The sequence below is a fragment of the Oncorhynchus keta genome, chromosome 18, assembly GCF_023373465.1.
Source record: "Oncorhynchus keta strain PuntledgeMale-10-30-2019 chromosome 18, Oket_V2, whole genome shotgun sequence".
In the NCBI taxonomy this organism is placed as follows: domain Eukaryota; kingdom Metazoa; phylum Chordata; class Actinopteri; order Salmoniformes; family Salmonidae; genus Oncorhynchus; species Oncorhynchus keta.
The window spans coordinates 5,209,492-5,223,489 of NC_068438.1; the positions used below are offsets into that span (position 1 = coordinate 5,209,492).

General features: G+C 42.1%; 1 protein-coding gene across 3 annotated transcripts; it reads right to left on the minus strand.

Moving 5' to 3' along the window:
• Nucleotides 1-4,159, minus strand: c1qtnf5 (C1q and TNF related 5). Of its 3 annotated transcripts, none has more exons than XM_035791558.2 (4): nt 4,014-4,159; nt 3,648-3,742; nt 1,351-1,589; nt 1-1,195 (listed from the first exon to the last, which is right to left on the minus strand). In XM_035791558.2, the coding sequence occupies exons 3-4, from the start codon at nt 1,577-1,579 to the stop codon at nt 660-662; spliced, it is 765 nt and encodes a 254-aa protein (XP_035647451.2). In that variant the 5' UTR covers nt 1,580-1,589; nt 3,648-3,742; nt 4,014-4,159; the 3' UTR covers nt 1-659. The 3 variants fall into 3 exon arrangements, with proteins under 3 accessions (XP_035647451.2, XP_035647450.2, XP_035647448.2); XM_035791557.2 differs by having other exon boundaries at nt 1,351-1,586; nt 4,014-4,158; XM_035791555.2 differs by lacking the exon at nt 4,014-4,159 and having other exon boundaries at nt 3,648-3,998.
• Nucleotides 4,160-13,998: the final 9,839 nt, after the last annotated feature.

Consider the following 13,998-nt stretch of genomic DNA (forward strand, 5'->3'; position numbering starts at 1 on the left):
TGAGAGTTGACATTTTTATTGGTGACATAACTGAGGGCTGCACAGACAGAGACGTTAAAAATATTGTGAAAAGCCTTTTTTAGGGCTTCCATTTGAATAGTTTACAACTCTTCTTTTTTCCCCCCACAAAATACTGTCTAAGTACCATGACATCAGTCAGTGATGTCACAGTTGGAAGCCCTAAACAGCTCACATACGTATGATGCCTTCTTGAATCCTCTTTACCTCTCCACCACTAAACTGGATATATATAACCTTCTTATGTTGCTAATTCCTACCAACTGCAGGAGCCAACATGTCTCATTTAAACCCCCGTCCTTGTTTGTAAAGGCAAAAAAAAACGATGATGCATGTAGATCAAAAACGGTGTAGGGCCACCGTCAGGTCATCTGTTAAAACGATTCACCATCGCACAGCAGCAGTCAAATGGCTAACCCGAAGCACAGCTGAAAGCACGACAGTTCACCTGATTCATCATCACAACTCATCAGTATGGTATGTGCCATAGCCTATTGCTTAATGTGTTTATGCAAAGACCAGAGTTTCCTTCTAAAGAAGCCACGAATCATGTAGAATGGCAGTAAATTTGTTTAAAATGTTCAAATATTTTCTGAGGCAGGACCCCCAGCCCCCATACTAATCTTGGTCCCCCACAATGTCTATACCCCTTCGCCCTTGGCGAAGACAGCAGAGTTTTTCCAGTCTGAGTACACCAAGAAGCCAGTGAAAGTGCTGTCAGTCTTAGAGCTGGAGTAGAAACCACTGTACTCTCCCAATGCCATCTGTACCCACACCTGGTCGCCCGGGATGAGGTGCAGCAGCGAGCCCCCGGACAAAGACGCTGGCTTGGGCCAGTTCCCATAGAACTGGAAATACGACGCCATCGTGTGACCGTTTTTCATCAGGTCAAACTGCAGGCTGGCCCGGTAGACGGTGGCGTGGACTGCAAAGTAGTAGACGCCGGGCACTTTGCAGGTGAAGCGTCCTGTTTCCATGTCGTAGTCACCCTGCTCGTTGAGTATTACCTTGTCAAAGCGCACAGCGTCTTCCGCCGCCACGGGCTTGGTGCGGCCCTCGGACAACTTGGCGCTGAAGGCTGATTTGGGAGCGATGGCGCACTCCCCCGACTGCCCCCTGTCTCCTTTATCTCCAGGGTTCCCCTGGTCTCCAGTGAGGCCCCTAAAGCCTGTTTCACCTTTAGGGAGAATAGGGCAAAGACACAGTCCTGTTACTACTGTTCATGAAATAACACTTGAACCAACAGTAAACCAATTGAACCAAGGGAAGACTCATGGATCATTATAGTCCACAGTATGTTGTAGAAAGTATGGTGCCCTGATGTCACTGTACCTGGCTCTCCCCCGACTCCCTTCTCTCCCTTCTCCCCAGGGGCAGAATCACGCCCATCCCTCCCATCTCTTCCTGGTTGGCCAGCACCTCCGTGCAACCCAGGGGTGCCTGGGATACCTGGGTGTCCCGTACACAGACTGGGCGGTATCTTGTTGTCTTCTAATTGGTTGGAGAAGTTGACCAGTAGAACGGGGAGGAGGAGGAGGGTCCATAGCTGGAGTGATTTCATTTCAATGCTACTATGTAGAGGAGAAACATTCTCTGTCAACATAAAGGAATAGAAAATACATTTTCTACTTGATACTCTTTTCTCTAGAACTGGCTTTTCAAGGGGATCCACATAGTGTTCCATCCGTGAGTTTATAAATAGAGATGGAGTTCATTGATTTGTTCTACAGATGATAGGAAAAGCACCATACCGCAAAGGTTACATAAATGACAAGGACATCTAATAACACCAACACTTGAACCCATAAATGCTATGTGCTGAAATGAGTGGAAATATCCTTCAAAGAATGATGATATGAAATGAGAGCAGAAAAATAACATGTAATATAGTGTAACATATCATATAGTAGAGATTGAATCAGCTTTTCTTATGGACAGATTCATGTATTGGGAATACAGATGTCCAACTCCTTTCCCATTGGTCGCAGGTCTTGGACTCTCACTCAACTGGACACATCTAAGAGGAGGGGTCAGATGACCGGGAGAAAGCATGCAACTGGAGAGAGGGAGTAACCATCTAAAAAAATAACAGAAGACGCCTCATACCATGGACACAAAGCATTGGGAGTATAGGCCCCCAGTACATTTAATGAGAGCGTACACCTATGGCCGACAGGCATTACACCTTTTTAAAAGGCTATAAGAGCAATCAGATTATGACCATACCCTATATCTGCTTGTAGCTGTTGGCATCAGTAACCTACACTTCAGGAAACTTGTTTTCTCCGTTTTTAAAACAGCTGTTTCACATTAAATGTTAAAGAGAGCAGCAGTGCCAGAATGGAAGCAATCATTATTTACACAGTTCAAAACAAAAGCTCAGTGTTAATCCCTGCTTTCCTTTGGCGTGAGTTCAGGATCATCTTGTCCGTCCCGTGCGTGCGTGCGTGCATGTGTAAGCCTGAGCGTGTTGAATTGAGGAAGAGTGTCTCCGACCCCTCCTTCTAGCAGTGCTGGGAAAGAGAGGAGCCAGCTGTGAGAGAGTATGTCTCCAGACTAACACTGTTGGCTACCATGGAACTGCAGCACAAGGACAAGCCTCACAAGGCCTGAACAGACAGACACTGGGAACGACGGGGCATGTCTCCAGAGAACCTCACAATCAATTTGCCGATAGCAAGAGCGTACCCTGTGGTAGAGAGCTGTGCAACTTGAACACACAACATTATGCTCACATTTGAAATCGCTGCCACAGCATATGCCCATATTCAAATATCCGTTTTAGCCATACCATAGAACAATCGTCGAATAAGGACTTCCAGCGTGTAGTGTGCTCACTACGAGCAAATATTACTTTAAGGCCAGAAAAGACCTTTGATAAAAGATGAAATCCTCAATGTCTTCCAGGTTATTTTCAGCTCACTGCCACCTTCGTGAGTCAGTGGTATATATTTCGGCCTCAGCTGCTGTATTCTTTATGGCAGCATTTAAAGACCCGTGCAGAGCAGAGAGGGCTGGCCTGTGGAGAAACTAGCCAAAAGCTGTGTCAGCATTCTGAGGAAGAACAGACAGACAGGATAAACACTGGATTCTGAGACGCTGCAGACCTCTGTATCCCTATCCCCTGTAATGACCACAAACTCCCATTTTGTTTGCGTGGGAGTACGATATGCAAAGTACAGTAATACATTGGTATGTATTGTTGCAACTTTCTGAGCAACTAACCATCCAATAACATACAGGGGATGTTAGAAGTATCACAAAGAATCCCATTATAAAACGGTTCTGATAAGGATAGCAGCAGTGTTATCACTGGTTTGAAAAAATGTATGCTATTTGAATATGATAGCCAGTGTGACGAATAGGCTACATTATTTGTTACTTCACTAAGACATTTATATTCCAATTATATAGGAATTATTCAAAACATTTGCAAAACAAAATTAGTTGCCTATGAAACATACAACTCCTCCATTCCTTTACTGACTGTTTGCGTGGCAGCAAAATATTCTCAATGTAAAATAGATGATTTTCCTTATTGTAGATCATGTTGAGCCACCCCTACTCACAGCAGACAGCAAACATATACAACCATTTTCAATCAGGGATTATTTGAAGAGAAAGTTTACCCGTCAACGTCCAAAAGTCCTTAGGAGCAGCAGTCTTTGCCTTGTGCTGAAGTGAAAACAGTCAAAGTTATCTTTGCTGCTTTCAGCCAAAGAGCCTGGGAAAAGAGGAGAACTCTCAGCCTGGGAAAGAAACGGCAATGAAAGCAAACTAGAAAGAGGGAGGGTGGGAGACAGAGAGGAAAATATAGTGAGAGTAGGAGGGAAATATTTGAAGTCTCCCCAGCACAAATAATAAAGAGTAAAATAAGTTGTGAATAAGTCAAACAATAAGATCAGGATCAGAACAAGAGAGATGTTGAGAAATCAGGAAAGCGAGGGAGTGGAGAAAAGGAGGTGTAGCGAGGATAACAAAGGTTGGCAGATTACATAGGATTTAAAGATTTGAGACTGGAGGAATTTCTTTCCCGAACATAAACAGTGGGAGAAGATCAAGGGGTTGTGGTCACTGGTCAGGGATATGTATCCACTATACACCGAGTCAAAGTCCTGGAAAACTTGAGCAATGCTGTTAACTGCTGTTACAGCCTACGCGTCATATTGTGAACTCCTCAAAAAGCAGTAAGGCCTTCGAATCAAAGGATTCTTAATTATTAGCCTTAACGCCGAGACAGTTGATCAGTTTTGTGAGAGTTAAGAGACAGGGAGATACTTGAAGTTATGCTATGTTATCTTAGAGTGAAGCAACGTTTTTCTTTCTTCCGATTTTCTCACTTTGATTGCTGTCTCTCCATGCACCCCAGCATGTACAGTGGGGAGAACAAGTATTTGAAACACTGCCGATTTTGCAGGTTTTCCTACTTACAAAGCATGTAGAGGTCTGTAATTTTTATCATAGGTACACTTCAACTGTGAGAGAGGGAATCTAAAACAAAAATCCAGAAAATGACATTGTATGATTTTTAAGTAATGAATTTGCATATTATTGCATGACAGAAGTATTTGATCACCTACCAACCAGTAAGAATTCCGGCTCTCACAAACCTGTTAGTTTTTCTTTAAGAATCCCTCCTGTTCTCCACTCATTACCTGTATTAACTGCACCTGTTTGAACTCGTTACCTGTATAAAAGACAACTGTCCACACACTCAATCAAACAGACTCTAACCTCTCCACAATGGCCAAGACCAGAGAGTTGTGTAAGGACATCAGGGGTAAAATTGTAGACCTGCACAAGGCTGGGATGGGCTACAGGACAATAGGCAAGCAGCTTGGTGAGAAGGCAACAACTGTTGACGCAGTTATTAGAAAATGAAAGTTCAAGATGACGGTCAATCACCCTCGGTCTGGGGCTCCATGCAAGATCTCACCTCGTGGGGCATCAGTGATCATGAGGAAGGTGAGGGATCAGCCCAGAACTACACGGCAGGACCTGGTCTATGACCTGAAGAGAGCTGGGACCACAGTCTCAAAGAAAACCATTAGTAACAAACCTGCAAAATCTGCAGTGTATCAAATACTTGTCCTCCCCACTGTATGTATCTCTAAATTCTGCTACAGCATTTACAAAGACACCACCTTAAGTTAGTCAAATCAAAATCAAATCAAATCTAATTTTATTTGTCACATACACATGGTTAGCAGATGTTAATGCGAGTGTAGCGAAATGCTTGTGCTTCGAGTTCCGACAATGCAGTAATAACCAACAAGTAATCTAACTAACAATTCCAAAACTACTGTCTTATACACAGTGTAAGGGGATAAAGAATATGTACATAAGGATATATGAATGAGTGATGGTACAGGGCAGCATAGGCCAGATACAGTAGATGGTATCGAGTACAGTATATACATATGAGATGAGTATGTAAACAAAGTGGCATAGTTAAAGTATGTCACTGATGACTGCTACAGGTACAGACGACATATTGGTGGGACTGTTTAGGCTTGGAACCTCCATGTTTCTACACTTTGGTTTGGTATTTTACATTACAGCACTGTTTATGGGACATTGGTCAAGAAGGGGTTGGCAATGGCTCTTTGAAATCCGAAACCTTGATTTTTTAAAACTTTTCACTCTTTAGGCAATGAAACTATTTCACAAAGGACTTCACAAGCCTCGTGTTGAACTCAGTAGCCATAACTGCACTGAGATGGAGCAGATTTATACATGGTTTCAATTACCATTAGAAATATAAGCATATTTTGTCCCCTGCTCAATAACAGCCTGTAAAAAATATTCCAGCAGCTGAATCTAGCTGATGATCCCTGCCCTAGATGTTCCTTTCATTTATACAGCAAAAGTAATCATTAAAGTAATCATGACAGACTGAACCAGGGCTGACCCCAGCCTTTTGGAGGCCCTAAGCGAGTGGCATGAAAGATTCACAAATGTCGTGGAACTATAACATTTCAAAGTTGTAAATTCTGCACTGATTATATTGTACACATAGGTCAATAGCGCATTTATTTTCTGCTATCATTGTTTCACAGGACCACCTGGGTATATGACATGTCAAATGAAGGTATACTGAACAAAAATAGTTTCATGCGCTGAAATAAATATCCCAGAAATTGTCCATACACACAAAAAACTTATTAAGCTCATATTTTGAGCACAAATGTGTTTACATCCCTGTTAGTGAGCATATCTCATTTGCCAAGATAATCCATCCACTTGACAGGTGTGGCATATCAAGAAGCTGATTAAACAGTATGATCATTACACAGGTGCACCTTGTGCTAGGGACAATAAAAACCATTAAAAATATATATATTTCTGACCAACAGATGCATATCTGTATTCCCTGTCATGTGAAATCCATAGATTAGGGCCTAATGAATTTATTTCAATTGACTGATTTCCTCATATGGGGATTGTAAACTCAGTAAAATCTTAGGAATTGTTGCATGTTGCATTTATATTGTTCATTATAGTGTGCTTGATTCATCTTAGTTTGCTATTTGTGACAACTCCAATGTTTCCATTGTACTATAGATGGTATAAAATACAGTTGATGTTGGAAGTTTACATACACCTTAACCAAATACATTTAAACTCAGTTTTTCACAATTCCTGACATTTAATCCAAGTAAAAGTTCCCTGTCTTAAGTCAGTTAGGATCCACACTTTATTTTAAGAATGTGAAATGTCAGGATAATAGTAGAGAGAATTATGTATTTAATCTTTTATTTCTTTCATCACATTCCCAGGGTCAGAAGTTTACATACACTCAATTAGTATTTGGTAGCATTGCCTTTAAATTGTTTAATTAAAACTTCTTATGTCTGGGGGGCAATATTGAGTAGCTTGGATGAATAAGGTGCCCAGAGTAAACTACCTGCTACTCAGGCCCAGAAGCTAAGATATGCATATTATTAGTAGGTTTAGGTAGAAAACACTCTGAAGTTTCTAAAGCGGTTTGAATGATGTCTGTGAGTATAACAGAACTCATATGGCAGGCAAAAACCTGAGAAATAATCCAACCAGGAAGTGGGAAATCTGAGGTTTGTAGTTTTTCAACTCTTTGCCTGTCCAAGATACAGTGTAAATTTGGTCTGATTGCACTTCCTAAGGCTTCCACTAGATGTCAACAGTCTTTAGAACCTTGTTTGAGGCTTCTACTGTGAAGGAGGAGAGAATGAGAGCTTTCAACTAGAGGTCCGGCAGAAGGCCATGAGCTGATCACACGTGCACCCATGAGAGGTAACTGCGTTCCATTGCATTTCTAAAGACAAAGGAATTCTCCAGTTGGAACATTATTGAAGATTTATGATAAAAAAAACATCCTAAAGATTGATTCTATACATCGTTTGACATGTTTCTACGAACTGTAACGGAACCTTTTGACTTTTCGTCTGGACCTAGTACTCACGTCTCATGAATTTGGATTTGTGAACTAAACGTGCAAACAGAAAGGAGGTATTTGGACATAAATTATGGACTTCATCGAACAAAACAAACATTTATTGTGGAACTGGGATTCCTGGGAGTGCATTGTGATGAAGATTATCAAAGGTAAGTGAATGTTTATCATGCTATTTCTGACTTCTGTTGACTCCACAACATGGAGGGTATCCGTATGGCTTGTTTTTGTGTCTGAGCGCTGTACTCAGATTATTGCATGGTGTGCTTTAAAAAAAAATCTGACACAACGGTTGCATTAAGGAGAAGTATGTCTATAATTCCACGCATAACACTTGTATCTTTTATCAATGTTTGTTATGAGTATTTCTGTAAATTGATGTGGCTCTCCGCAAAATTACCAGATGTTTTGGAAGCAAAACATTACTGAGCATAACGCGCCAATGTAAACTGAGATTTTTGGATATGAACTTTATTGAAAAAACATACATGTATTGTGTAACATGAAGTCCTATGAGTGTCATCTGATGAAGACCATCAAAGGTTAGTGATTAATTCTATCTCTATTTCTGCTTTTTGTGACTCCTCTCTTTGGCTGGAAAAATGGTTGTGTTTTTCTGTGACTAGGTGCTGACCTAACATAATCATTTGGTGTGCTTTCTCTGTAAAGCCTTTTTTAAATCGGACACTGTGGTGGGATTAGCAACACTTTTATCTTTAAAATGGTGTTAAATACTTGTATGTTTAAGGAATTTTTATTTTGAGATTTCTGTTGTTTGAATTTGGCGCCCTGCACTTTCCCTGGCTGTTGTCTTATCGATTCCGTTAAGCGGTATTTCAACCGTAAGAAGTTGGTCACAAGCTTCCCACAATAAGTTGGGTGAATTTTGGCCCATTGCTCCTGACAGAGCAGGTGTAACTGAGTCAGGTTTGCAGGCCTTTTTCAGTTCGGCCCACACATTTTCTATAGGATTGAGGTCAGGGCTTTGTGATGGCCACTCTAATACCTTAACTTTGTTGTCCTTAAGCCATTTTGTCATAACTTTGGAAGTATGCTTGGGTTCATTGTCCATTTGGAAGACCCATTTGCGACCAAGCTTTAACTTCCTGACTGATTTTTTGAGATATTGCTTCAATATATCCACATCATTTTCTTTCCTCATGATGCCATCTATTTTGTGAAGTGCACCAGTCCCTCCTACAGCAAAGCACCCCCACGCTTCATGGTTGGGATGGTATTCTTCAGCTTGCAAGCGTCCCCATTTTTCCTCCAAACATAACAATGGTCATTATGGCCAAACTGTTCTATTTTTGTTTCATCAGACCAGAGGATATTTCTCCAAAAAATACTTTTATACCTGTTTCCTCCAGCATCTTTACATGGTCCTTTGCTGTTGTTCTGGGATTGATTTGCACTTTTCGCACCAAAGTAGTGGTACCTTCAGGCGTTTGGAAATTGCTCCCAAGGAAGGATGAACCAGACTTGTGGAGGTCTTGGCTTTTTTCTTTTAGGTCTTAGCTGATTTCTTTTGATTTACCCATGATGTCAAGCAAAGAGGTATTGAGATTGAAGTTAGGTAGGCCTTGAAATACATTCACAGGTACACCTCCAATTGACTCAAATTATGTCAAATGATGTCAATTATCAGAAGCTTCTAAAGCCATGACATCATTTTCTGTAATTTACCAAGCTGTTTAAAGGCACAGTCAACATAGTGTATGTAAACTTCTGACCCACTGGAATTGTGATACAGTGAATTATAAATGAAAATCTCTGTCTGTAAACAATTGTTGGAAAATTACTTTTGTCATGCACAAAGCAGATGTCCTAACCGACTTACAAAAACTATAGTTTAACAAGAAATTTAACAAGAGTTTTAATGACTCCAACCTAGTGTATGTAAACTTCCGACTTCAACTGTACATGTGATATGAGTAATGTAAGATATGTAAACATGATTAAATTGGCCTTCTGGATGGTGTGAACAGGCAGTTGCTCGGGTGGTTGATGTTGTTGATGATCTTTTTGTCCTTCCTATGACATTGGGTGCTGTAGATGTCATGGACGGCAAGTAGTTTGCTCCCGGTGATGCGTTGTGCAGACCGCACCACCTTTTGGAGAGCCTTGCGTCTGTAAAAGTTTGTCAGGGTTTTGGGTGACAGGCCAAATTTCTTCCGCCTCCTGAGTTTGAAGAGGCGCTGTTGTTCACCACACTGTCTGTGTAGGTGGACCATTTCAGTTTGTCTGTGATGTGTACGCCGAGGAACTTAAAACTTTCCACCTTCTCCACTGCTGTCCCTTCGATGTGGTTAGGGTGGTGCTCCCTCTGCTGTTTTCTGAAGTCCACGATCATCTCCTTTGTTTTGTTGATGTTGAGTGAGATGTTGTTTTCCTGACACCATACTCCGAGTGCCCTCACCTCCTCCCTGTAGGCTGTCTCGTCGTTGTTGGTAATCCAGCCCACTATTGTTGTGTCGTCTGCAAACTTGATGATTGTGGGGCCCCAATGTTGAGGGTCAGCGAAGTGGAGATGTTGTTTCCTACCTTCACCATCTGGGGGTGGCCCGTCAGAAAGTCCAGGACCCAATTGCCTAGGGCAGGGTCGAGACCCAGGGCCTCCAGCTTGATGATGAGCTTGGAGGGTACTATGGTGTTGAATGCGGAGCTGTAGTCAATGAACAACATTTTTACATAGGTATTCCTTTTGTCCAGATGGAATAGGGCAGTGTTCAGTGTGATGGCGATTGCTTTGTCTGTGGACCTGTTGGGGCGGTATGCAAACTGAAGTGGGTCTAGGATGGCCGGTAAGGTGGAGGTGATATGATGCTTGACTAGTCTCTCGAAGCACTTCATGATGACAGAAGTGAGTGCTATGGGGCGGTAGTCACTTAGTTCAGATCATCTTTTCCTTCTTGGGTACAGGAACAATGGTAGCCACCTTGAAGCATGTGGGCACAACAGACTGGGATAGGGAGCGATTGAATATGTCCGTAAACACACCAGCCAGCTGGTCTGTGCATGCTTTGAGGACGCAACTAGGGATGCCGTCTGGGTCAGCAGCCTTGCAAGGGTTAACACGTTTAAATGTTTTTCTCACATCAACCACGGAGGAGGAGGAGGGGGTAGTCCATGTTAGCGGGCCGCGACGGTGGTACTGGTACTTTATCCTCAAAGCAGACAAAGAAAGTGTTTAGTTTGTCTGGAAGCGTGACGTCGGTGTTCGTGACGTGGCTGGATTTCTTTTTGGAGTCCGTGTTTTCCTATAGATCCTGCCGCATACGTCTCGTGCCTGAGCCCTTATATTGCGAATCCACTCTGTCCCTGTACTTGCAGTCGCTTGTTTGATTGTATTGTTGAGGGAATAGCTACACTGTTTATATTCAGACATATTCCCAGACCTCTTTCCATGGTTAAATGCGGTGGATCGTGCTTTCAGTTTTGTGCGAATGCCACCATCCATCCACAGTTTCTGGTTTTAATAGTCACAGTAGGTACAACATCTCAAATGCACTTCTTTATAAAAGCACTCACTGAGTCGGCGTATAGGTCAATGTTGTTCTCTGAGGCTGACCGGAACATATTCCAGTCTGCGTGTTCAAAACAATTTTAAAGCGTGGCTTCCAATTGGTCGGACCAGCTTTGAATGGTTCTCGTCACTGGTACATTCTGTTTTAGATTCTGCCTATAAGACGGAAGGAGCAAGATGGCCTCAGTGGTCGGATTTGCTGAAGGGAGGGCGGGAGAGGACTTTGTATGCATCACAGAAGTTAGAGTAGTAGTGGTCGAGTGTTCCACATGTGGTGGATTCGGTGGATTCGCAATCAATATGCTGGAAGAATTTAGGTAGACTTGTTCTCAAATTTGCTTTGTTAAAATCCCCAGCTACAATAAATGCAGCCACAGGATGTATGGTTTCCAGTATGCATATAGTCCAGTGAAGTTCCTTGATGGCCGTCCTGTTGTCTGCTTGAGGGGGAAGGCACACAGCTGTGAGTGACGAGAATTCTCTTGGTTGGTAAAATGGCCGGCACTTGATTGTAAGGAATTCTAGATCGGGTGAGCAGAAGGACTTGAGTTCCTGTATGTCTTTCTCTTTCTTGTCCTCACCCTCTCTACTTACATCTTCTCCTCCATATCCAGCTTCACACACTCCACCTTGTCATTCCATTTCTCAAATATCTCCACTTTGTTCTCTTTTGCCTCTCATCATCTTCTTCAATCCCTCCAACTTCTTTCTTCACCTCCACCTTTGCCTTCTCTTCCACATCAGTTTTCATTCTGACCATCTCCTTTCATTTTCTTCCATCTCTTATCCAGTCAACCTTTCCACTATTTTATTCCTCTTCAACTTCTTTTTCCTTGTCAGACTCCAACTTTTCTCCAGTTTCACTTTGTCTATCCAGACACTTGTCTTTCATAACGATCTCCTCCCGCTTTTTATCCTGTTTGTCCTTCTCTGCTACATTTCTCTGCATTGCCTCCTCTTTCCTCTCAACCTCTTCCCTCCTAATTTCCTCCTTTTGTGCTCTCCTATCCCTAATCCAACACCTCTTTTATTTTGATTTTCTCTCCCGCCTGGATTTTCTCCAGCCGTCCATAGAGAATTCAGTCTTTCTTCATCTCTGCATCCACTCTCAACGCTATCTCTCAATTTCTTTCCTCCAGCTCTCTCGTTCCATCTGAGGAGCTGGCTGGAAAAGTAATGAACATGTGAATTAAGCTTTAAAAGGTAGAGGCACGCTAGTATCAGTGGGGTGATCTGGTTAGCTGATCTGTGGAATCCCAGGTCTGGGAGAAAAATATCTAGTGAAATGTGATCTGCTCAATCAGAGGGCTGCTAGCAGGATTATATCTGAGGTGCAACCTGTTGTGTCCTGGAGCACTAAACCCAAAACACTGCCTATTATTTCTATAACACAAACTGCTTCTCAGTTGACCAAAGATGATTATCTGCTACTACACGTTTGGAACTTGCATTACAATGGAAGTATTTATGACCTAGATTTGTATTCTGAATTGACAACTTAATTTTGGCTTTGTTATAGTTTGGGTTACCCTGCTGCCTTCAAAATAGGTTATGTCAACCGAGGAAATCAAGTTGAGTTTGCAAACTAGATAAACTTCATACCTCACACTTTCTATCAGTGGGATACACTTTTTACAATAGGGTACTATGGGGTTCATAAACATAGAAACAGAACTGAACAAGGAGTGACACATATGGCCACGGTTTCCCAAAAGCACCCCAAGGCTAAATTCATCATTAGAACCTTTGTAGGAGCATTGTTCAATCTCTGAGCCGTTTCCCTAAACCATAGTTCCTAAAAGTGCACTGAAACTCTCGATATTTACCAACTGCCTCATAAAACAGCTAAAGTGCGTTGTTAGATGTGTTTTTTCCCCCTATGGCGTCACTTTATACACAGAAGATTTCCGCTAAACATAAACAGCTCTATTCTATCTGCCTCTCTGTGACCGTTCAGAACAAAGTTGACTACAAATACAAAGTTGCCAATGTCTTTGCAATTGAACAAGCGAAGGTTAAAATAAAAAAAAACTTCTTTCCATGACAGACTGACCAGGTGAATCTAGGTAAAAAGCTATGATCCCTTACTGTCACTTGTAAAATCCACGTCAATCAGTGTAGATGAAGGGGATAGATTTTTAAGCATTGAAAGGGAATGTGTGTGCACCATTGAGGGTGAATGGGCAAGACAATATTTGAGTGCCTTTGAACGCGGTACGGCAGTAGGTGCACCGGTTTGTGTCAAGAACTGCAACGCTGCTGGGTTTTTCACGCTCAACGGTTTCCCGTGTGTATCAAGAATGGTCCACCACCCAAAGGACATCCAGCCAACTTGACACAACTGTGGGAAGAATTCGTCAACATGGGCCAGCATCCCTGTAGAACGATTGAGTTTGTAATCTATGCCCTGACAAATTGAGGCTTTTCTGAAGACAAAAGGGGGTGGTGAAAGTCAATATTAGGATTGTGTTCTTCAAAGATATATACAGTGCATTTCAAAGATATTGAAATCAACTTCATGTTGAGTCAATTTAGTAATTTGTAGGGTACTGTCTATATTTTGCCTGAATATTTTATCATATGTAAAGTGCGCAATGTGCCAAATGAATGCGATTTAGTGCATCAGAGTAAGAATTAGAATAAGCCGCCTCAATATTTGTAGTCATAAGGTGATGTCTCTCTAGGTGCGGATCCATCATCAGGATTGTGAAATAATTACAACGTTAACATTCAGATTTGAATGGAGAAATCTTAGAGAGCAGCACTGCCTTTCTTTCGATCCTAGCAGTATCTACATGCTCCAAACGACACTTGGCGAACACTCTTTCTGCGTGGCGTTTTGGAAAATGCATGTTACATCGTCGGCCGTTGTAGGAACAATGCATGGTTAAAAACATTTGTAAGCCTACGTTGCGTCGCTAAAATCGGGGAACTCTAACCCAGCATGTTCTCACTAACACATACGTGGACTATATTCTAGGTTGACAGACCAAAGGTACAGAAACGGAGACAGAGCCTTAAG

What these genes read in the sequence shown, in the direction of transcription:
- c1qtnf5 (XM_035791558.2), bottom strand. Translation starts at nt 1,579, where the DNA reads ATGAAATCACTCCAGCTATGGACCCTCCTCCTCCTCCCCGTTCTACTG. An exon ending in GGGAGTCGGGGGAGAGCCAG is followed by an intron (nt 1,196 to 1,350) that starts GTACAGTGACAT and finishes TTCTCCCTAAAG; the next exon opens with GTGAAACAGGCTTTAGGGGC.